Source organism: Telmatherina bonti (genome assembly GCF_933228915.1).
Source record: "Telmatherina bonti genome assembly, chromosome: 22".
Taxonomy (NCBI): domain Eukaryota; kingdom Metazoa; phylum Chordata; class Actinopteri; order Atheriniformes; family Telmatherinidae; genus Telmatherina; species Telmatherina bonti.
The window spans coordinates 33,046,777-33,071,783 of NC_136631.1; the positions used below are offsets into that span (position 1 = coordinate 33,046,777).

General features: G+C 39.5%; 1 protein-coding gene across 1 annotated transcript in view; it reads left to right on the top strand.

Annotated features, from left to right (window-relative positions):
* atrn (attractin) overlaps positions 1–25,007 on the top strand; it is a gene marked incomplete at its 5' end in the record, with an annotated part of 183,902 nt that overhangs the window by 14,877 nt on the left and 144,018 nt on the right. Inside the window, 5 exons of the mRNA XM_079262522.1 lie at positions 4,673–4,786; positions 6,193–6,321; positions 11,909–12,105; positions 21,102–21,270; positions 24,917–25,007. Coding sequence (XP_079118648.1) covers positions 4,673–4,786; positions 6,193–6,321; positions 11,909–12,105; positions 21,102–21,270; positions 24,917–25,007 — 700 coding nt within the window. The remainder of the gene's footprint in view (positions 1–4,672; positions 4,787–6,192; positions 6,322–11,908; positions 12,106–21,101; positions 21,271–24,916) is intronic.

Genomic DNA, 25,007 nt, shown 5'->3' on the forward strand with positions numbered 1-25,007 from the left:
CAAGGACTGACTTTGGGCCGCCCTCAAGTAGTTATGTTAATTGTGAAGTCAGATTAAATTAATCAGATTATCTGATCACATTTTGGGGGATTGGTGGCTTGAGTCTGGAAAACCTGGGTTTGATTTGGGAAGTGAACCACTGTGGGCCCTTATGGTGAAACGTGGCATGTGGGGATATTTTCTTGGCCTCTTAGTACCACCATGACATGGTTTAACCAGCACAGCCTACCTGAGTCCTGCTGCTGACCATGTCCATCCCTTTATGAGCACAGTGTAGCGTCTTCTGATGGAAACTTCCAGCAGGATGATGCACCATGTCACAAAGCTCACATCATCTCCACCATGACGATGAGTTCACTGTCCTCCAACGGCTCCACAGTCACCAGATCTACATCCAGCAGAGCAGCTTTGGGACGAGGTGGAACAGTTTCTGCACATCATGATGAGAATCCATCATGATGTGCAGAAACTGTGTGATGCTTCATGTCAACATGGAGCAAAATCTCTGAGGAACATTTCCACCTTGTTGGATCTATGGCACCAAGATTAAAGGCAGTTCTGAAGTGAAATGAGGGTCCAACCTGAAAGTAGAAAGGCAAACCTGATAAAATGGCCAGAAAGTCGAGGTTTTATGCCTGAGTTTCAAACCTCACACATCTGGAGAACAGAGATGAAAAGCATGATGCATCAAACTGGTAAACTCCTCCTTATTTCATCCACTCAGCGTCTCACTAAAGGAAAGTGGCAGAAGGCTCATAATGACCATTTTGTGCCGAGTGCATTCCCGAATCCTCCACCGAGCATTAGCAGTTTATAGTATCCAGAGGCTGATGGATGAAAATTGGTTGCAAAGTAACAGGAAGAAATCCAATACTGCGTCTCTATTGTTTCTGTCAGCGCATCCACTTCATGTTGTGTGGATTTAAAGAGATATGTCCACCTTTCTTTAGGCTGCCAGCTCATCTAAACCATAAACTTGTTGATTATTTAACATTTCAGGCGTTTAGCCAGCAGGCTGGGGGTAAAAGAGCAGGAGATCCCTCTTATGTTCACAAAGACAGGTCGTGAAGATGCAAACTTTCGGATCTTCCTGTCTCTAAATGGGTTTCTCTCATTCCCAGGCCTCTCTGCTATCAATTCCTTTCCCCATTTGCTAATGGCACAATCCTACCCTGTCCTCAGACCTCAGCGTGCTTTTAATGGGGGGAGCAGTGAACTGACTTGTGGATGCAGATTAAGCTGCCTTGCTCAAAGGAACCATACTACCGGCCACTAAAGTAGAAAAGGGCTTGTCTTTGTTGCTTCTCGGCCGTCAGTCCTGACATTCGATGAATAATTTACCGGTCACGAGTCGTGTCTTCTAATCGAAGCTCGGGGCTGCAGTCGTCCCTCGCTTCCATTAGTCTCAGCTAAAATAGAAGCACAGACACCACTTCCTTTTCTTTAATAAATAACATTTTGGTGACTAAAATGTGGCTATTCATACCCCCCCAACCACACACACACACACACACACACACACACACACACACACACACACACACACACACACACACACACACACACACACACTCCTTCTTTCCCTTTCTGCTTTTGAATGATTTCATTTTACAACGTTAACCAGATTTAGAGCTGAGACATATTGAAGAATCTCATGAATGCTTACAATCAGAAGCTGATGGAGCGGCTTGTTTTACTGTCTGCTGCCTCTCCACCAGCCACAAACACTTGCTTCATTCATTCGTCCAGTCGAGCAACAGCCTAAATAACCCAGCTGGGGACTTTTTATTTGTCTTGTAATTGAGGCAGATATGGATTAATGGCATCCAGGTGCTGCCACCATAAATTCTTGTGAAATTTTGTTGAATGTTTGGGATTTTTTTCTGCTTCGCAATGTGGTGAATTATCAACTATTTCTGTACTTAAAGTCTTTGTTCTGTTTGCTCTGTGATGTCAGACACGTCAGCTGGTCAATGAGTCGCTTGTAACACTGAAGTGTAGCTCTGATCCAAAGAAACGTGAACGAATGAATAAAGAAATGTGATTTAATGACACATTTAAACAGTTAAATAGCTAATGAGATGTGAAGTGTATGCTTAACATATTTGAAGGATATTTACAGTTAATTAAGGAAGTGTTTAAACCCTTAAACGTTTTTTTCATGCACTTTTTTATGTTGCAGTCTTATGCTAAAATTATTTAAATTGATTGTTTGTTCTAATTCTGCTCTCAGGAATGCAGAAACCCAACACAAACAGTATTGATTGATCATCTCTGAGATGTTTCTCCTGTTGGCTCAATAAAACAATTTTTGTAATACATGCATTCGTCACTCGTGCATGCTCGTAACAACCCAACAGGGTCAGAAAGCTTGGATGTCCATGTAAATCCCCAAAGAGAATCGTGTTTACCAGGAAAGTTAGAACTATGCCAGAGAGTTGTTTGACTGTTCCAGTGAAAGAGGAGAGAAGTCACGGAAACAGGGAATAAGTTTTCATCAGTTTACCGTGATGTAACGCCAGCGATCCACTGAATTGTCTGAACCAGTAAGACCAATAAATATGCTGTTGGGCCCAGTAACACATCAGGCCACCAGGAAAATTCCTGGTATGTCAGATGGCCTGTCAATCACTGTGCATGGGGTTAAAGGTAGGGTAGGAGATTTTCTTCAGGAGCATTTCTTTTACTATATTGCTTAAAATCCCCTTCACACCCTGATCTGACACAAAAATCCAAAAATTGAGTCACCTGTGGGACAGACAGGACTGAAAAAAATCCTAATCCAATCATTTTAACTGTCCTGTTCCGATTGGATGGTGATATGTCTATTAAACTCAACATCTATTTGTCCCTCCCCTCTCAACCCTTCAGTGTTCCTGTGCTTTGGAGGGGTTTGGACTTTTGAATTGAGCGTTTTCAAAATGTAGCTTGCCAAAATCATTTTTCCAGGATCGTCTAGCGCAGTGGTTCCCAAACTGGGGGGCGGGCCCCCCAGGGGGGGCCCAGAGTTATCACATGGGGGGCGCAGCAAGGCTAAATAAAACTTGGAAGTTTTTACACTGGATGAATTTGTAAAAGTACTGATAGAAAATGATGATAAATCAACAAGAGAGACTAAGTCGTAAAAAAAGAGAACAAACTATGATGGAACATATCTGTCCCTGCTTGACCAGTAATAATAATCATTGGTGGGTAATTATGAGAATGCAGTCTTCTGCATGTACCAAAATATTATCATCTAATATAATGAAGTATGAAGCCAAACAAGTTACAACACCACCTGGGTACATTTCATCCTGAACACAAAGAAAAGCCTGCAAGTTACTTTAGAAATAAACTATCATATATAGAAAAGTTGTTTTACTAAAGCAGCTTCGTCTCATAGTAAACTTTACTCACCTAAAGTCGTTTGCAGAGATTCCTGGTTTAAAATGTTTTATACTTACGCAGAAGAATAGATAATAGTACTGACACGGTTTTAATTATAGATACCTACAATACAGCCACTAAAACTAAAGAGGCATTTCACCCATGTGATGGGTGGGGGGCTCGACATGATGAAAAGGGGGCCCTGCAGAAAAAGTTTGGGAATCACTGGCCTAGCGTACCTTTTTAAGTGAGCCGGTTTTGGCCAAAATAAGATTGCGATATACTTTCCGTACCAGTCTGCCTTACATCGTTGAGTACCAGATGATCAATAACCTGAACTTGACAATTAAACGTTTTCCTCCGTCCACATCAAACGATAGAAACAGATTTTTAGTGTGTTGGAATCAGAAAAAGCCAAGGCTAATTAACAAAGAGAGCTATAGGTCTCTGACTTCCCCGCTGAGGCGAGTTTGGCAGCTTGATCGAAAGCCTTTAATGTTCTGATGACCTGGTCATTCCAGCAGAAATGGGAATGTATAGAAATGTGAAACTGGACACAGCATGGAGATTGTCCTAACTCCTCCTGCTTTCAGCATCTTGATTTTCTTTCCCAGCAAGGTGGGCTGGTTTACCAAACACAATTGTAATTGCAGATGTTTTACAGGGCTTTGTGGACGGTTCGAATAACTTTTTGCTATCTCAGCTGATTCTCTTTTCTTCAGCTTCTTCAAATCCGCTTCTATGTAAACCATTTCACATGAATTTTAAAAAATTGATTGGTGTTCAATGGAAAAATACAACACAAACTCTTTTGGCTGCCTTTGGTAGTTATGAGCATGCCCCACATACCTGCACATAAATTATGAATAGAGTCTAAACTAGGCTTTGTACATGGAGCGTCACCTGCCCATCCCAACAGTGAAGCATGGTGGTGGCAGCATCATGCTCTGGGGGTGTTATTCAGCATCAGGGGTTTGGTGGGCTGGTTTTTTTGAGTGCTGGTTGTAAATAAATGATGGATGTACATTATTCTGGTGCTTAGACTGGGTCAAACGTACACCTTCCAACAAGAACTAAAGCAAACAGCCAAAACAACACAGGAGTAGTCCAGTCCTCTACTGTCCCAGTCAGACCACTGACTTAAAGCCAGTTTAATTTCAACAGTTTTACCATAAAGCTGCAACATAGCAAAAGGTTTAAAAATAAAGGGTGTCTGAAAACTCCTCCCTGAATGTATTTTGTAATTTCCAAGTTAAGTAGTAATTGTAGACCGACATTATAATGGTTGTCATGTGTTTTACAGACCCAACGCCATTCTCCGATTACGGTTCAACCACTTTGCCACCGAATGCAGCTGGGACCACCTGTATGTGTACGACGGCGACTCCATTTACGCTCCCCTACTGGCTGCTTTCAGGTAGGTGTGGTGATGTGACTGTAAACCTGGTTGCAGCATGTTGTCCTTTTCTCACAACACTCAGTTTAATTTTCCAAAACATTGGTCAAAGTAAGGAATTCTGGTCTTTGTGTACAAGTTTTTCTTGTAAAGAAATAAAACAAGTTTTTAATGATACTTATAATTCAAACCTCATTTCTCCCATATTTTAATGTTTTTAATTTTGTATATATGTATGTGTGCCCTAACCTTTATTTTTTTTAACAATATTCACTGTGAATCACTTTCTGTGAAAAGTGCTGCATAAATAAATTTTATACAGCACTAACTCTCCTATTAAGAAAAGTGTTTTCAGTGTGTTTACTCAGCTAAGAATGAAGAAGTCCAAGATTTGATGCCACAAAGACATTTAGGAGTTGGAAAAGAGAAATATTTCCATTATCATTGTTGTGTGTCTCAGATCCAATCCAATCTACTTTATTCCTAAACATAAACAGTTTCCAAAGTGCACAAATAGAATAAAATTGTGGAAAAAAAATGTTACAAGACCGAAATATGGACTGTACTAAGATAGCAACAAATACAAATCAATAAGCTTAAAATTAATAACAATAAATAGGTAAATACTCCTACACACAGTGCAGGTTTAAGATTTTTTTTATTTATTTTTTTTTTTACTAATTTTCCTATTAAATCTAATGGGAAATTGTGTTAAAACATTTGAATGATTCTGTATGGTACAGCAGCTGAAACATGGAGTCTGCTGACCTCAGAGTACATGTCCACCATCTTTCTATCTTAGAAAAGCTTGTGACCACAGAATCCCTCAGTGTTATTGTGTGGAGTTGTAAAATGAATTCAGTTTCAGGTTACATTTCTGCTGCAGCAGATTATATGGAGTGAAAATGGTCTTGCACGTTTTTCTTCCACTGTATTTCCAGCACTTGTCTTTCTGAATCTTGTTTCCTAAAAAGTCAAACACTGTTGATGTTGAACGACTACAATAATTTGCACTTTACATGACTAATATTTTCATTTAACTAAAAAATAAAGCTGGTAAAGTTTTGGAACAAAATGGTAACTTATGTCCCTAACTTGCTTGAAAAAAACCCATTTTGGTCGATGCATTTTTATACCTAATGCTGACACCCTCGCCTGTTGCCAGTTACCATCTTTCCATTACACCTGCTTTATCCCAGATAGGACTGGGAGGGGGGGGGTCAGCTGCCAGCCTACAACTTTTTACTTTTCTTGACAAAGGCGTTTGTTGTATTACTGATCCTAAAAATAAGTCTGAAGATACCTCCTGGTATTGCTTGGTTTGATGTTTTTACAGGTGCAAATACTTGATTTTAAATCACAAATGTAAAGCAAAAGGTATGTGTAAAGGTGAGAAGTGAAATGCTGTTTCCGTGTCATCATTGCAGCGGTCTGATTGTTCCTGAGCAGTACGGCAACGAGACAGTTCCTGAGGTGGTGTCTCAGTCTGGCTACGCCCTGTTGCACTTCTTCAGTGACGCTGCATACAACCTGACTGGCTTCAACATTTCCTACAGGTGAGAGAAGCAACACATCCCTCACACTGGACAGATGCTTACAGTAGTTCATAATCTTCAGAGCAGAGTTGCAGAGTTTGGATCCGAACTTCCATTAGCAGCTGTAATCACTGCATAAAAAGAAGCCACTCGAGCAGCACCATGAGGACCTCGGAGCAAAACCTTTGTGTGCCGCCAGCTGAGATTTATGTATGTGATGGGTCCACTTCATCCTCTCCCAGTTCGATGATGACTGAAAACGATCATTGGGTGCACGACTGTGTGGAGCAGCTGCATCAGCATATGCACAATGTTAGCAAAGGATCGTTTTAAGATGCTGTAGTCCATTGTTGGAGGATGTTGTTGCTGCGTCAACAGTGACATCATTAATTCACATGGTTTTGTGTGTGTGTGTGTGTGTGTGTGTGTGTGTGTGTGTGTGTGTGTGTGTGTGTGTGTGTGTGTGTGTGTGTGTGTGTGTGTGTGTGTGTGTGTGTGTGTGTGTGTGTGTGTGTGTGTGTGTGTGTGTGTGTGTGAGAGAGAGAATCTCAGAAAAATGCAGGGATATTTGATTTTCAGTTGGAATTCATGGACAATGCAAAAAGTTCATGCTGCAGCATTTAGGGAGAATCATGCAGCGCTCATTTCTTTATCTTTTTTATTAAATAAAATCTTCATTTTATTTCACTGTATTCCACTCTTTTTAGAGGAATTCCCTCGAATCTGAAGTTCTGGAGTACAGGGTTATAAACTTCTATCCTCCAAAGAGCAGGGAGGGTCTGCGAGCCTGTGTGACTCTTTTAATCATCAAGAGATGAGATGGGTGAATGAGGTGATGTCTTAAATTCTGCCTTACAGTATTTGACCACATATATCCTCAGTCAGGCTTTTATGCTACACCTTAACCATCCAATCAGTTTTCATTCATGTACTTTGTGGGTTAGTGTGTTCAGCTGTTAAATAACTGCATAATGGGTGTCCTCAGAGGAAATATGGGACCACTGATCTTCATCACAACTCAGCTGTTCCTGTAGTTATTCTGTGGTATTGTGGTCTGGACAATGTGCAGGTTAAGTACATGTGTGGTACCCCAGCATCCAGCAGCTGTTCTCTCATGCAGCGTGGATGAGCTATAAAGGTGAAGTCAGACCTGTGCTGCTCATGCAGAGGCCCAGTACCTGCATGGATGATGTTTACAGGTATTATTGGCTTGTTGTAGTACCACTGATGAGGTGTATAGCAGTTCTGGAGCAGAGTGGTGAACACACCCTCCCACCTGATGTCACCAGCAGTGTTGGCGGCCATCATTTTGGTCAAATGTAAATCGGCTGTCATCAGAGAACCGTACTGGTTTCTTGTCTAACCTGGTTCCTCCTTGGTCCATACAAGACATTGGGTACAGTTACGTTAATTCGGAATGAATAATTCAGAATTAAATAATTCCAAATAACATTATTCTCCTCGTATTTACATGGAAATAATTCCCTATGGAGGCTTACATGAAACACATCCTTAATTCAGCTTTAGATCGGCGGGGTGGGAAGGGTTGTGATTGGACACAGGGCGGACGTGATGTAATGAAGTCTAATGGAAATAACAAAGTTTGCTTCTTGCTTCTCGACTTTTTGGTTGTACCACAGAAAACTACATAAGTTATTTTTTATTATTTATTATGATTTTGAAGTATCAGCTCGACACGAGCAGACTACTTTATTTTTTCAGCAACTGAGAAGGAGAAGAAAGATAGATTACATTAAGCACATATTCCGCAAAACAACGTGTAGACTATGAGCGTCATGGAGATGTCATTGGGACAGGACAAGGTAACGAGCATGCTCAGGACGATTAAAATGGAATAAAGGTTTCCACAAGGGAGGAATTCATCAGTTCGGATTTAAAATGTGAATAAATTTTGTGGGAAAAAAAAAAAATCAAATATGTGAATAAACCAACCACTTACTTTGGAATTGTTTAATTCAGAATTGACCTTTGCATTAAGAATGCGGTGTTTATCATTTTTCCTTAGTTTTAAAGCAGAATTAACTTTTAGTCTGAATTAAAGAGGAATTAAAGGTATCATGTCAACATAGCCGATACCTGTGCCCGGTTGCCTCTCAACTCCCTTTTAATGTTCCTGGGCTCGAGTTGTATCCAATTCCATGCGACAGTTTCACAATGAGGCTGTCATCAGCATGGAATGGACATGGGATGCCCACTTATATGGCTTACTGGGACTTTCCAGCTCAGTGAAAACATCCTGTTTGGAGCCTTGCAGTTGTCAGATACTGTTGGTTGATTATTAGACTGTCTCATCAAAATGTGGAGAAGAGGATGGTTTGAATATGTATGGTCTGGAACAAGAACATTTAGTGGTCAAGTCATGGTCCAGATGCTTCTTTTGCTTCTTTTTGTGGTTGATCGCCTTATTGGATACTATAGCAACATATTAGGCTATAAATACTTAAACATTGAACTTTTGTGCATGTTCATTGAAAAGTTTAGAGGTCATCTGTAAAGGTTATCATGTATTTAAAGTACACGCCTAAATTTGAATCTGAACGCTGAATATGCTATCTTTTTATGAGAATCGTGTTTCGTGTCCACCTTCTTTTGAGTCGGGCTGCTTCATACCAAAGAAACTGGTAATAAGTAACCTTTCTTTCTTTTTAGGAAGAAATTAGTTGTACTTCTTCAAACTATTTACAACTATTTGCCTTGATGTTTTCACCCAGCTTTCCCATTTTACTTTAGCTCCTTTCACTGACCTTAACATGAAGAAAGCTCCAAACAAACAAACTGATCATTGCACCTCTGTTCACTGGGCCTATTGTGTTGTGATGATGATATTAATAAATTAGTGTTTAATGCGTTTAATGAGAGATTTGTTGTTCTGTCTCTCTCATTGCTCACATCTATTTGACACATTCCAGTTGGGATTAGTTGGTAACAAAAAGGGAGAAACATTCTTCTTTTGCTGATTTTTCTTCTTAAATGTGTAATCGGAAAACACACTGATCCTTTTCCTGAGAAAACAAAAATCGGAATGATAAAAAACAAAAAAAAAACAAGCTGAAGAAAGAAGCATGGTAATTAAAAGTGGATTCTGTTGTAAACATCTGTAACTAGTGCAGTCATCCTTCTCTTATTGGTACCGTTGTCATGACGATGGGATTGGGGCTGGCTGAGAAACACAGAGTTGGATGAAAGTGAAGTACCCCTGGGCCCCCCAGTCTTTGGTGTCTGGGAGAGGTGGAGCTGAAACATCAAACCATCGAGGCACTGAAGGAACATGAAAGAATGACGAGGTCCCCATGTGCCTCTGTGTCCCTGCCAGAATGTTTGTCTTTTGGAAGACACAAATTACCGCCTCACTGCAGCGTTGGGCTTTGATGGACGTTAAGGTTTCTTAGTCACATTTTTTTGCTGTAAACTATGTGTTTTATTGCGGGCTTTACAAAAGTCTTGTTTCCACAAACGGGAGCTGTGTGGGAGGGGATTTTTTTGTTTTTCTACACGCTTAAACTGAAAAGGGTACCAAAACACCCCCCAAATTTTTTTTTTTTTAGATCCTTCCCCACCAATCTGAGCAGTACGACCCCGAAGGATGGAGCTTGACACGCTGTAATACTGTGATTGGTTGAAAAAATACATTCATGCTTGTGCAACCCGACATAAAAACCAAGCAGTTACAGCTCCTTGTTTTAAAGCAGCCGATTTTCTTGTGTTGGTAAAATCTCCAATGAAAATGGTGTCATGAAGCACAGTTCGTAATAAACAGCTACATAAAAGGCCACAGTTGAATGACCGCCATTCTGTTAGTTTTTTTGAGTCTTGTTTAGGTTATACTTTTTTTTTAAAAAGTCTCACTAAAAAATCAAATCTCAGATCTCTTATACATACAAAATATACATTTTTGGTGGATAAAAATCAGTCTTATACATACTAAAAATTTATAATGACGTTGATTTTGCTTCATTGTTTTTATTCTATTTTTTTCAGCAGAGCAAAATTCATTATCTACTATCTTTTTGGGTCATTGTGGGACAAATAAAATCCCATTGACTCCCATCCTCCAGCGTCAGTGTTTTATTTTAATGGATAATGGTAAAATTAGTCATTTTTACTGGTCACTATAACATGGGGCCATTTTCCCATTAAAGGCCAATGCTTGAAACATCTGTCGTTTCTTAATGGTAAAATAATAAAAACATGTTGTGTTGGCCCATAGCACAAAATTGGTGGCCAAACTTTGAGTGAAAAATAACCTAAAAAGACAAAACAAGTCCCCAATTACCTACAAGAGTTAAGGAAGGCGTTGCACTACACACTGACAGAATGCTTTTATGTAGCTGAGATCTATTGCAATTGGGCTAATTCTCCACCTCTCAGGTAATGTTATGGTTGGCTGGTTGGTTACAGTCAACTATCCTGTCCTGCTCCCACTGGTGGAAATAAGGCTTGACCATAGACCGTATATAAAACGATGGACGGAGCCTCTATGACGTCACCCATAGGTTTCTGAAGAGCTGGATTGAAGCTCGGTGGGCGGTTCCTACCATCACCATCTTGGCAGGGGCATGCGTGTCGTCTCGCCTGGAAAATACAAATATGGGCAAAGAGACAGAGGTGAGATACCAAATACTGCGCTGTTGCTTGGCAACCTCGGGGATTCATATATGATTGGTTAAGGATCCAGGTAGTAACAAGGAGCTACACACTGCACCAAAAGTTATTCCATCCCATAACTCTTAATTTGATAGGAAAGCAGCCTGACAAATACATTATTAATGGGAAAGACAGATAGTTTATGTGGAAGGTTCCTTCTTATCAGAATGTTTTGAGTGATTTATACAGAAAAATTCTTAATTATTCAGCCTTTGAAAAGAGTTTATGACGACTGTGAAACTAGTCATCTAATTTCATATTGCTGCGGCGTCCCAGGTTGAGTCCTTTTCTTTCTGGATACCTGATCATAAAATGCTAAATGCAAGACTGGAAGAATATTAGAAACATTATAAATAGGGAGGATGGAGTGGTTTTACCTGGTTTCTATACTAGCTTTTCTTGCCAAATTCAGAATTTTAAGATAGCCTGAGTTATATATGTTGTCAATGCATTAATGGGTTAAAAAATGAAGTTGTTCATTTTGAAATATCTTATAATAATCTCAAATTTATGTGATAAATATAAGCAATACTTTTTTATTTTATTTTATTTTTTTTTTAAACCATGATGCAGCAACCCCCAGTTTGGGAAAGGCTGGTTTATGGAAACATGCTGTCTTGTGATGAACAGTGTGATTGTTGGAAAGGCCTGATGGTCTTGGAAGGCATCAGCGTTCTGGGTTTCTCTCATCCTCCAGCTCTGCTTCCAGCTCTGTATCAATGCCCTCAGAGAGTTCTGACAAGTTCTGCAGCAGGCGCTTCAAACACGAGCCTGGCTGAAAGGAAAGTGGTGCATATTTTAGCCTTATGCCTGGATACAGCTGCAGGTGCTGCTCGCACCGAAGCAGATGGTGGATAATTCTCAAAAATGTGTTTGTGATGTTTTTGTTTTGAATCCTAGTTTCTCACTTTTCCTGTTTGTCATTTCCTTTTCTTGTCGGAAGGGTGAACACGTGTCCCAACGACTGCTCCGGTCGAGGCGAGTGTCGCGTGGGAAACTCAACCAGTTCGGTTTACTGCGAATGTGAAGCCAATTGGAAGGGGGAAGCCTGCGACATCCCCTACTGTCCGGAGAACTGCAGCTACCCCGACAGAGGGCGCTGCCAGGACAAGGCCTGCATCTGTAAAGCTGGATGGCAAGGTGGGCTACATCTACCCAACATGGTTTCACTTGAACGGCTCGAATAATTCATGTCTGACATGAAAGTTTTCATTGTCATTTTAATCATCTCTGATGAAGCAATATTGCTGTTTTAGTGGGAAAGAAACTGGAAATGAAATACAATGCATTAACTGTCCTGAAGCCTTTCTGTGTTGGTTTCATAATGAACTGTTGAACAGTGGCCAGAATATAAAGTGATTAGATCAGAGAACATAAACTAAAGTCCATTTAAGGAGAAGCCTGGTTCTGTAGAGTCTGACTGGCCAGACAGGTCTGTGTTTGAGTGAAAGTGAAACAGTTTTATATCAACTGTGATTGAATAGCCAGAGAGTTGTGTTCATCATAAGTGCTGTTGGAACTGGCTCTGATTATTGTGTATAAACGCCATTTACTGAAATGAAAACCATGTTTTAGGTTTTTTTTTTTTTTGAGGAAGCTATAGTAAAATGAACAGACTCAACTGGGCCAGCCATTGTCGTAATACTTGACCAGATGGTGCCAAACTGGCCATTTTGGAAACCTCCCATGAACTGTCTGGACTAAAACCTGTCTAATGTTGTTCAGCTTCACTTTATCAGAGTTGGCCTCCTGTTTAAATATTATTTTATGATTAGATAAAGCTTGAGAGAGCAAAGTCAAGCCTCATAATATTTTCATTTATGTATTTCCACATACTTAAATTTACACTACCTGACCCCCCCCCCCCCAAAAAAAAAAAAAAGTTGAAGAAGTTTATCTTAAAAAAAAAATATGTATGGACCTCTAGTGGATAATTATTGCATTGATCTTTCATCTGGCATGAAGTTATTTAAGCCCTACTGATGCAATGAGCAGCTTTTCATTTCTATAACAACCATGTGATAGATCGTCTGGTCACAAATGTTAGGTTGTTTACGAATGGTCAGATCATCAGCATCAAGGAGAAAAACCATCTAAGAACATGCAGAAACAACTAAAGTTGGGTTAAGAATTGTCCAAAGCATCAATAAAAACTGGAACAATAGTGGGAAACTTTTGTCTTCCAGGAAAAAATGCGGTTGAAAAAACATCCTGAACGATTGTGACTTGTTATCACTTTAATGTTCAGTGAAACCGGATGGTAAAAGCACAGCAGTAAAACTCAGCGTTATATTTCATAGTGAAAGTAACAACATTTCCACATCAGAAAAGTGAAGGGATTGGGTCTGAACAGCCGTGAGACTAACCAGAGAAAAAGACTTCAGTTTGCTAGGGAGCCTAAAGATTGGACTCTGGAGCAATGGAAAAAGCCCTGTGCTCTGATGAGTCCAGATTTACACTGTTCCAGGGTAGTAGGAGCATAGAGGATGAAGCGTTGCAGCCATCATACATGCTGTCTACTCTACAAGCCTGTGGGGATAGTTTATGATCTGAGGTTTCTGTAGTTAGTCAGGTCTAGCTTCAGCAGGACTAGGAAAATGTTATTTTAAATAATTAAACAAAAATTTAATAAAAACATCCCAGATGGCTGACATCTGGAAAACCTTGTACAGGTAAGTAATCATATGTTAAGGTTACATAGTTGATGAACAATACTGTCTTTATACAATCTTACTGTATGTTTGTCCAAACTGCAACCTCTGGCTGTACAAAAAAACAAACAAAAAAACAAAAACAATGAAGCCTGTGCAGAAGTGCCAGAAACTGCAGTTCCCCCTTCATCCACTAGGGGCTCCAAAACAGAGCAAATCACCATTGACTTCTATGTTAAAAAGACCAACTTTACAGCAGAAATAAACATGTTTACAGCCTGGTACAAAAATCTATTTTATGTTTTATAGGTCAGGTTTACCTTCATGACAATCATGGGGGGATTGCATTTTTAACTAACTTGCCCATTTAAAAGTAATTTAATGTCGAAATTTGGCATAAATAGGGGCGTGTCTTTTTGATTGACAGGTATCCGATATACCACTTCAAGAAGGAGGAATGTAGAACAACCGTGGTTTTGAGTCGGTTAACAACGTGACTTAGTTTTAGCCCGCTTGCCTCCGTTAGCTGGTTAGTTCCCGTTAGCTGGTTAGCTCAGGGTTAGCTCAGGCTTTCTGAAGCGCCTCTTCTTGCACTGAGGGTGCAGCAGCCTGTAGCTGAAGGAGCCACTATGATGCACTCATTTCACAATGGGACACAACTTTCTAGCAAACAAAACAAACCAAAAAAAACAAAACAAAAATACCCCGACCCCAAATTGGTTTTATGCTCACACTGAGAAAAAAGTAAGTGGGGAAAAAAAAACTTCGGTTATCACTTTTCAGCAGTAATAACAAGAGTCACTTGGTGTCTTTTTAACAAATAGTTAAAGTTAATAATACAGGATGTGTAGTTAATTGTTTAAAAAAAAGCAATGAAAAACAAACTCTTAAACAGTTTTACTCACAAATTCTTTTTAATGTGATTTATTATGACTGAAAAATGTTCTCCAGCAAACTTTTCAGAGGTTTACAGGAATGTTTTCCATCGTTCACTATCCAGTGCACCTGATCGGCAGGCAGTTGTTTTTATTGAAGCTTTGTCTTCCCCCACAGCATCCATCTGCTGTCACCCACTGGACTTCACATGAACTTTGCTGGATCAGCTACTTTTTTTTTTTTTTTTTTGTAATTCTTTATTTATAAGTTTTCAATTTTTGTTGACAGGTGCAATTTTTATGTGCAAACAAGTGCACAACATCATTATTCACATTTATAAAAACATTTGCCCATCAAGAAAAAACAAAAACAAAAAAAACCCAAAAAAACCCCACAAATGATAAACAATGTGAACAAGGGAGTGACTAATACAATTTGCCATTGTCTTATTTTAAGATTAAATTGGGCGTTTTAATTTGGATATACTTGACCCATTTTTCCCAACATGCTACAAACCTATCTTGTTTCTGATTTACAAATGCTGTCATTTCTTCCATCTTATAAATGTCCATAATTATGTCCCACCATTCTGATATTGTAGGGACATCTTGTGACAACCATTTTTTTGTAATAGATTTCTTATTTGCGACCAATAGAATACTTATTAAATATTTATCTTTCTGACCCCATTCCCAAGGTAGACAACCAAAATAGACAGTTTTCATATTAAAAGGAAAATTACACTTGAAAATATCCTGTAGTACTCCATGAACCCTTTGCCAATATGACTTGAGAAGCGGGCAGTCCCATAAAATATGAAAATGATTTGCACATTGATCTCCACATTTTCTCCAACACAAAGGAGGAGTCCCATTATAATGTATTGTTTGACATGGCGTGATGAAATATCGTATTAATGTTTTCCATCCATATTCTTTCCATTCTTGCGAATATGTAGATTTCCATGAGCGTTTCCAAAGTGCTGTCCATTCTTCTTCCGTTATACTTATACCTCCTTCTTTTTCCCACATTGTCTTTACACGTTTTGTTGAATGAGTCTTATTATTTGTCAGCCATTTATATATTACAGAAATAAGCTTATTTGTTTTTCCAGCATATGAATTTCTAAACAATTGTAATAGGTCCTTGTTTACATCAGATTCTACTTTAATGTTAGTGTCAATATAATGACGTAATTGTAGGAATCGGTAAAAATCCTGCATTTCCAAAGCATATTTATCTTTAAGCTCGACAAAGCTGATGACTTTTCCATCTTTAATTAATTTGCTTAGAGTTGTTATCCCTTTTGTTGTCCATAATTTGAATCGTGCATCTAATTTGTTTGGTAAAAAGTCGGAATCATAAGCAAACCATTTAAATCTAACCATATCTTTTTTTAAATCATATTTCTTGACCACCTGTTTCCAAAAAGACAAAGTGCATTGAACCCAGGGGTTATCAATACTATCAATGTAATTTTGAATATTTGCATCAGCCAAGATAGCTTGTATAGGGAAAGGAAAGATTTTCTCCTCTATACTTTTCCATTGAGAATCATAGGATATATCACACCAATTTATCAATGCCTTCATTTGTGCTGCCCAAAAGTATTCCCTTATTGATGGCAGGCCCCATCCTCCTCTCTCTTTAGACAGTTGTAATGTCTTTAAACAAATTCTTGACCTTTTTCCTGCCCATATATATCTGGATATCATTTTATCCCACTCATTAAATTGAATTTGCTCAATTTGTATTGGTAATGTTTGAAACAAGTACAATAATTTTGGTAAGACAATCATTTTAATAGAATCAATCCTTGAATACAAAGAGAGGAAGGGGATTAAATTCCACCTTTTTAAGTCTTCGTTTATCCTTTTATTCAATGGAATATAATTAAAATCATATATTTTTGTCTGGTCTTTTGGAATCGTGATACCCAGATATTTTAAGGAATCAGCCTGCCACAACATAGGGTACTTAGAAGTTATCTCCACCGGTGGGTTGTAGTTATATGTGAGCGTTTGGGTTTTATTCATATTTATTTTGTATCCAGAAAGCCAGCTGTATTGTTCAATTTGCTGCATGAGTTTAGGAAGAGACTTTGTCGGATTACCTAAATAGATTAAAATGTCATCTGCATAGCATGCCATTTTGTGCTCTTTCCCTCCAAGGATTATACCTTTAATATGTGAATTTTGTCTTATAGATTGTGCCAGCGGTTCTAGATACAATGCAAATAAGAGCGGGGAGCATGGGCACCCTTGTCGAGTACCTCTTTCTAAAGCAAAGTTGTTTGACAAGTAACCGTTTATTTTAATCCTTGCAATAGGGTTGGTATATAAACACTTGATTGTATCGATAATTTTATCTTTAAATCCAAATTTATGTAATGTTCTATATAGAAAATCCCAATTGACGGAATCGAAGGCTTTTTCTGCATCGACACTTATAAGTATTGCTTCAGTTTTGTTCCTATGTATATGGTTTATAACATGAAGAGTTCTGCGTATATTGTCTTGTGTCTGTCGGTTTCTTATAAAGCCTGTTTGATCGTTATGTATCAAAATAGGCAGAAATTCCTCCATCCTTCTAGCTATTATATTGGCAAATAATCTATAGTCTATGTTAAGAACCGATATTGGCCTGTAAGAAGCACATTCAGTTTTTTCTTTGCCTTCCTTTGGTATTGCTGTAATAATTGCCTCATTCCAACTTGGAGGTATTTGTGCCCTTTTCAAAACCCAATTAAATGTAGAAAGTAAGACAGGGATCAACTCTGATTTTAATCCTTTATACCACTCAGCCGTATAGCCGTCTGAGCCAGGTGATTTATTTGCTTTTAGTCGACTAATAGCTTTTTTAAGTTCTACTTCTGTTATATCTGCAGTCAATTTATTATTTTGTTCTTCAGTAAGAGTTGGTAAATGCAGTGAATATAGGAATTTGTCAATTTCATTATCCTTCCCCCCAGGGACCTTGGAATACAGAGATTTATAATATAATTCAAAAGCTCTATGTATGTCTTGTAATTTATTCTTTATCTGTTGTGTTTGAGGATCTCTAATCTTATTTACTGTATTTTCAGAAATCATCTTCTTTAATTTCCATGCTAGTATTTTCATCGACTTTGACCCACTTTCATAGTATTTTTGTTTAAGAAACATTAATTTTTCCTTTATATTTTGGGTCGTTAAATTGTTTATTTCTTTTCTAATCTCCTTTATTTCCTCAAAAATACTCTGTGTTACAGATTTTTTATGTTCTCTAATTCTTTTAGTTTGTTTTGTAATTCCTGCATTGTTCTATTTCTTATTTTTTTCCTATATGAGGCTATTGCAATTATTTTCCCTCTTATTACAGCTTTTAATGTATCCCAAAGTATAGAAGGCGAGACCTCTCCATCATCGTTAATATCTAGGAAGTCTTGTATTTCTTTTTTCATTTGTTCCTTGAAAGTAGCATCTTTAAGTAAACTTGAATTCAGTTTCCATGTAATTATTTTGGGGCTCATATTTAAATTTATTGTTAAATATAAAGGCGCATGGTCACTTATATCTATTGTCCCTATGTTACATGTCTGAATTCTGTCTTTGTCTTTCAAAAAAGTTATAAAGTAATCAATTCTTGTATAAAGGGAAAGTGGAACCGAATAATGGGAGAAATCTCGCCTCCTAGGATATAGATCCCTCCATATATCAATGAGACCAACCTCCTCAAAAAGTGCGCGTACGTTCACATGCAAAGTGCTTGAATCTGGTATTTTCCCCTTCGAGCTATCTAGTTCTGGCCGCAGACGAATGTTTAGATCTCCACCACATATCAAAAAGCCTTCTGTTTCAGTAACCAGTATATTTACAATTTTTTGATAAAAACTTAGTTCGCTCCCTGGAGGCACATAAACATTCATAAAGGTAACTATATTACCGTCTATACTACCTCTAATAAGTATAAACCTTCCCTCTTTATCTTTTAATTCAAACGTTTTTTCAAAATTTAGTTTATTTGAAATAAGGATCACCACACCACGCCTGCGGCCAGATTTGTAAGAAGAACAAAACATATTTGTAAATCCCATCCTCTTTAGCTTTCCATGTTCATCGTCATTTAAATGGGTTTCTTGAAAATATACTACCTGAGCTTGTTCTTTTTTAACTTTGGTTAGGATTCTACAACGCTTCACCGGGTTAGTTAGCCCATTCACATTAAATGAAATAATTTTTATCTGGTCATTATTCATATCCTACAAATCCAAAATACAAAGTGTCATAGTGCTTTAGTAAATGGTCAACTCCCTGAATAAACAAGAACTCTGGACAAAAAACACAACCGCAACAGCGGAAACAACAGAAAAAAACATAAAAATGTGATTCCAAGGTAGGGGTCTCCTCTAACTGACCCTGTAGTAAGGTGGAAAAATCGTCAAAAAGTAGGGGAGGGCCTCCTCTCACTAAGGGAGGAGGGCCCCTACGGCAGCTCTGTGTCCACTCTTTAGTTACCATAAGTCCCATGTCTCTCTGGTTTTAATCCTCATTTATTGGGAAAAAAAAGATGGGTAATATTTTTTAATTACCACACATTGTGTCATAAACAAACCTCGTGTCCTCATTGCTCACTGACAGGTGATGTAGGCCTCCTGTAGATCTGTAGTTTTCCCCGGATGGCTTTTTCTCGTGCGTCTCCAGCATCACGTCGCTGTTGTCCTCCCGCCGTTGACCATGCCGACCGTGCCAGTTGCTCCGTCAGGCTCTCCCGCGTCGTTACCTTGTTAACCGGCAGGCCCCTGGCGATCATATCTGTAGTTGCTTCTTCCGCTGACTGGTACAGTTGGGTTCCGTTATCGTAAAACACTCTCAGCTTGTAAGGGTATGGGGTCTGAAATCGAATGTTGTGCCGTTTCAAAACTCTTTTCGCTTCAACATACTCCTTACGCTTCTGTAGAATAGACGGGGGATAATCCTGGTCAAAGTATATCCTTCTTTCGTTCCAGAGCACAGTCTTTTTAGTCCATGCTTTGCGGAGAATTTCTTCCTTTGTTGTGAAACGTGCAAAGCCCACCACTATTGAGCGTGACTTCTCCTCTCCACTCTCTGACGGCCGGGGACGGGGACCCAGCGCCCTGTGCGCTCTCTCAATACCAAGGCTCATGCTTTGGGGAATGTCCAGACTGTCTCTTAATAATTTCTCCACATATTCAATCATCGTTGTTCCAGTTTCAGCCCCTTCACGGACATTATACAGTCTCAAATTCACCCTGCGAGCTCTGCTCTCTTGGTCGATTAGCTTGTTCTCCTGCTCGTTCATGACTTTTAACATTTTGGCCAGCACATGCTCCACATTTCCGACTCGGTCTTCAAAATTTTCAATGCGACTTTCAGCTTCTGCAATCCTGTGATTTACAGTGGTCAACTCTGTTTTGAAATCTTGGAAATCTTTACGGAAGTCTCGTAGTTCCTCTAATATAGTCACCACTGAGGCATCAGGGAGGTTCGAGGCCCTGCTAACAGTAGCGCCATTGCTAACCTCCGAGGCATTCTCTGAGTTTTCTTCGTTTTGTCTTTCCTCATTGGCAGTCTTTTGTCGTCCATCTCTTTTTCCCATTGTTGTCCCGTTTAACCCTTGTCTGTTATTACGAGAAAAATGAAACTTTGACACTTGTACGGGACGATTTTGCAAATTCGCCAGAGAGCTATCGGTCTAAGCGGCCATGCAGGACGATGACGTCACCGGAACCGATCAGCTACTTTTTTTGTTTTCTTGTCCCGACACTTTTCTTTTTTTATAATCAGGCCATCTGTGTTTCGGCTGTCTGCGCGAGCAGAGACGACCGCTTCATTTAACAGCAGTTATAACAGCAGCTCGTCTAATTACCAAATCTGATGGGGTTTACAAACGAATCTGAGTTTGTTTTTGTCTTTATTGTCATGTTTTTGTGTTTTTTTGCTGCCTGCTTCTAAATCATCTAATTTTCAGCAAAAGGCAGACAAATGTCTCTTCAGTCAAGTCTCCCTCTGCCTTTTTATACAATGCAGAACCTTTAAAACCCCATATCTGAAATGAAACTAAGTACATGAACAAAGTAGCTGCCAGTTTTTTTCTTTTCTTTCCAAACAAAATGGACCAAACAACCAGGACCTTTCCTGCCTTTTGCTGCCTGTTTGCTGTGATAATCATCTAGGATTAGTTTGAACAGGTAGGACAGACAGACTGCAGCTTAGCAGGATCTGTTTACCCCGACATAACCTGCATGATGGAAAAGATCAACAGGAAACAGCCATGACTCGCTAGTTGTTTTCCAGAAGTCTCTTCTGAATGTTTTCCCTTCATTCAGGACTGAATCCGGTTCATGACGGGCTTATAGTTCTGGTCCGTAAACAGATGAAGGCTCTGGCCAAGGACATCTGCTGACATTATCCCACTCTGATACCAGTTGCTTGTTGTGAATAAAAGCTACAGGATAGTTAAATGAACTGGGGAACCTGTGGAAGTTTAGTCCTCTGTTAATATGAACTTTTCCTTTTTTTTTCTCATTTCTTTTAAAGGTTTGTTTGTTTCTCTTTTTAATGTCTAAAAGTGCAAGAAGTGAATACAGTGTCTTTTTTCCCTCCTCAGGTCCAGACTGCTCTGTTTCTGTTCCTGCTAACTCCTCCTTTTGGAGCCGGGAGGAGCATCCTGAAGGCGGTCTGGCCCGGGCTTCCCACAAGGCCGTGGTGGACCAGGGCATCATGTGGGTTGTTGGAGGCTACGTCTTCAACGCCTCAGACTATCAGATGGTGAAAGCGTAAGTTTTTCTCTCTGTCCACGAAGATCTTCAGCCGGATTTCAGACATGTTGCTGCAGCTGTCCCTCACTCAGCACAGAGATGTTGGTCCTCCGGTTGCTATGCGACTGCAGGGTATGAGACCCTGCGACCGTGCTGGAGAAATCTCAATGTTTTTCATGCCGAGTGCTGAAGTCATATTTGGCTGTGAGAGAGAAACCGCGGCACTTCCTGTCTGTTAAAAATGGACGAGGAGAGGGAGTCGGCAGCGTGAAGGATGTTATTAAAACCTTGAAATTGCAGGATAAGCTGGTGCTGTTCACCCTGTACTCCACCCAGGAACATCACTCACTCCTGTTTTGGATTTTAAGGGATTGCTAGCAGACCAGCGGCTTTTATATGTACCAGCCTTTAGTCTCGAAACAAAGAACATAAATCCAGCATCAGTCCTTCCAGAGCTTCGCTGCACTGTTTTCTCATTGTTTTGATGTAATTTGGTTGATTTTTTTTTAAATTTATTTTTTTTGCAGCAAGTTTAAATAATATGGTGGTTTTTGAGTGGTTTTTTTTTTTTTCTTACAAAAGCACCTGAAATTGATTTAAATATAGTTTGTTGTATAATTTTAAGCACACAGGGACAATATTTCACCATTAGTTCCCTCAAAGCTGCAACTTATTACAGCTCCAACCGTTTTTTTTCCAAGTTTATTTTTGGAGCACACTTACAATGGCCAAAGTCATCCAATGTGCTGCACAAGTTCAGCAAAACATGAATACAAAGATGGATGGGTGGGTGGATGAATGGATGGATGATAGATTGATAGATGGATGATAGATTGATAGATGGATGGATGATAGATAGATGAATAGATTGATGGACAGATGGATGATAGATAGGTAGATGGCTAGATAGGTAGAAGGATTGATAGATTTATGATTGATGGATGGATGATGGATGGATGGATGATGGATAGATAGGTGGATGGATGATGGATGGATGATGGATAGATGGATGGATGGATGGATGGATAGATAGGTACACGGATGATAGATGGATTGATGGATAGATAGATGGATAGATGAATAGATAGATGGATAGATTGATGGATGATAGATGGATAGATAGATAGATAGATAAATAGATGGATGGATGGATGGATAGATGGATAGATTGATGGACAGATGGATAGATTGATGGACAGATGGATATATAGATAGATGGATGGATGGATGATTGATGGATGGATGGATGGATGATTGATGAATGATGGATGGATGGATGGATAGATGGATAAATAGATGATAGATGGATGGATGATAGATGGATTGATGGATGGATGATAGATAGATGGATAAATAGATGATGGATGGATGGATGGATGGATGGATGGATGGATAGATAGGTAGATGGATGATGGATGGATGGATAGATAGGTAGATAGATGGATAGATAGGTAGATGGATGGTGGATAGATAGATAGGTAGATGGATGATGGATGGATGGTGGATAGATAGATAGATGGATGATAGATAGGTAGATGGATGATGGATGGATGGATAGATAGATGATGGATAGATAGATAGATAGATGGATGGATAGATAGGTAGATGGATGATGGATGATGGATGGATGGATAGATTGATGATGGATAGATAGATAGATGGATGATGGATGGATGGATAGATTGATGATGGATGGATAGATAGATAGATGGATGGATAGATAGGTAGATGGATGGATAGATAGGTAGATGGATGATGGATGGATGGATAGATAGATGGATGGATAGATAGGTAGATGGATGATGGATGGATGGATAGATAGATGATGGATAGATAGATAGATAGATGGATGGATAGATAGGTAGATGGATGATGGATGGATGGATAGATAGATGATGGATAGATAGATAGATAGATGGATGGATAGATAGGTAGATGGATGGATAGATAGGTAGATGGATGATGGATGGATGGATAGATTGATGATGGATAGATAGATAGATGGATGGATAGATAGGTAGATGGATGGAAAGATAGGTAGATGGATGATGGATGGATGGATAGATAGATGGATGGATGGATAGATAGGTAGATGGATGATGGATGGATGGATAGATAGATGATGGATAGATAGGTAGATGGATGGATAGATAGGTGGATGGATGGATAGATAGTGTAAATGAAAAGCAAAACCACAACAATAATAAGGTCCAACAAATAAAAACATCAGATCATACTGAAGGGTAAAAACAGGCTGAAATAGTGCATAAGAATAAAACGAGTAGCTGCTATAAATGATCAGCTGGACCAAGGGATCTTCTTACATTTCAGTCACTCTGCTGGGTTTTCTGCTGTTTGTCACTCCATGACTTTAGTTTGTCTTCCACTGCAATGTTTCATGTGATGGAAGACGTTTACCGCCTCTCTCCAGCTCAGCGCTGTGGTCTCCTCAGTATATTCAGGCTGTCGGGTGTTTCTCAGACAGCTTTGTGATAGGACAGCAGGTCCGAGAGAGGCAGAAGGTCGCAGAGATTCACACTCCGGTATGGAATCTGGGCTGACTGCTTAGAGGATCTGTAGCCTCCGTAGCGGAAGCAGACTCTCTACCAGTTGCTGAGAACCTTCACACACGGCGCTTCACAGGGATTTCAGATGCAAGATGAGACGTTTCTCCCATCTGCATGCTGACAGTCGCAAACGCGGTGAAGCAGATGAGACATGTTCATCAGGTAACGGAGGAGCGGTCAGGCGTGTCGGAGCCGCTGTGATACGACTGAATTGGAAGGCGATGCAGAATTTGGTAAAATTAGTGTTAATAGTTGTAATCTGAACATTGTGATTTCTTGAAGGGACCATGTCATGCATGTGATTAAAAAAAAAAAAAAAATCATTTTGGCTCGTTGGAAAAGGCTTGTGGGGCTGCAGGTTTGCAAAGATTTCCTTCCAAACATGGACATATTGGTGTAGGATGGTTGTGGAAACCTCCAACGCCCCCCTCCCACAGACACCAGTGCAGGTTTGTGTGGGCTGGGGAACTCCCACAGAGGAGAACTTTGGACTTGTTGTGTCTTCTGGCATTTCCACCAGTCATGAAAAGACAGTTCATGAACCTGTTTTTATTCTTTTATTCCTGTTTTCTATCGGCGCAGCGCGAAGAACTGTTGCTCACATGACTGATCTTTTTACCTGTTTTACAAGTTAGATTTGCAGTGACCGCTTCTGATGATGTGAAGGTTCATTCAGCCAATCACCATGCAGCAGGTTCCTGGAAAAGTCCTGGAAAATCAACATGCAGGACTTACAAAGAAGAGTTTAGACAAAACCAGGCAACCTTGCTTCAGTTTTATTATTATTTTACACCGACATCGTCATCCTTTCCTGCTGTAAATACTAGTATTTGTAGCGATCAGGTTTTATTTCTGTAGCATGTGATAGGTTTACGTGTTTGTGAAACCGTTTACAGTGGATCATGTGCCAGATGTTATCGAGATTTTAGAAAACAGCATCTTTTCAGGTTGTTTCCTTGAGATCCAGGTTGTTGGCTGGAGGGACAAAGAGGAGGAAACGCCAACGGGATCATAACTATTTAAGTTATTAAAAGTCCCCAGTGAGAAGCTTTACTGTCACGCTGAGCTCACCTTTCTTGTTCTTTTGCTTTCTGTAGGTACAACCTGAGCAGCAAGGCCTGGCAAGCCCTCGACCCCTCTGTCAACATCGTCACACCACGATACGGCCACTCGCTAGCTCTGTATGAG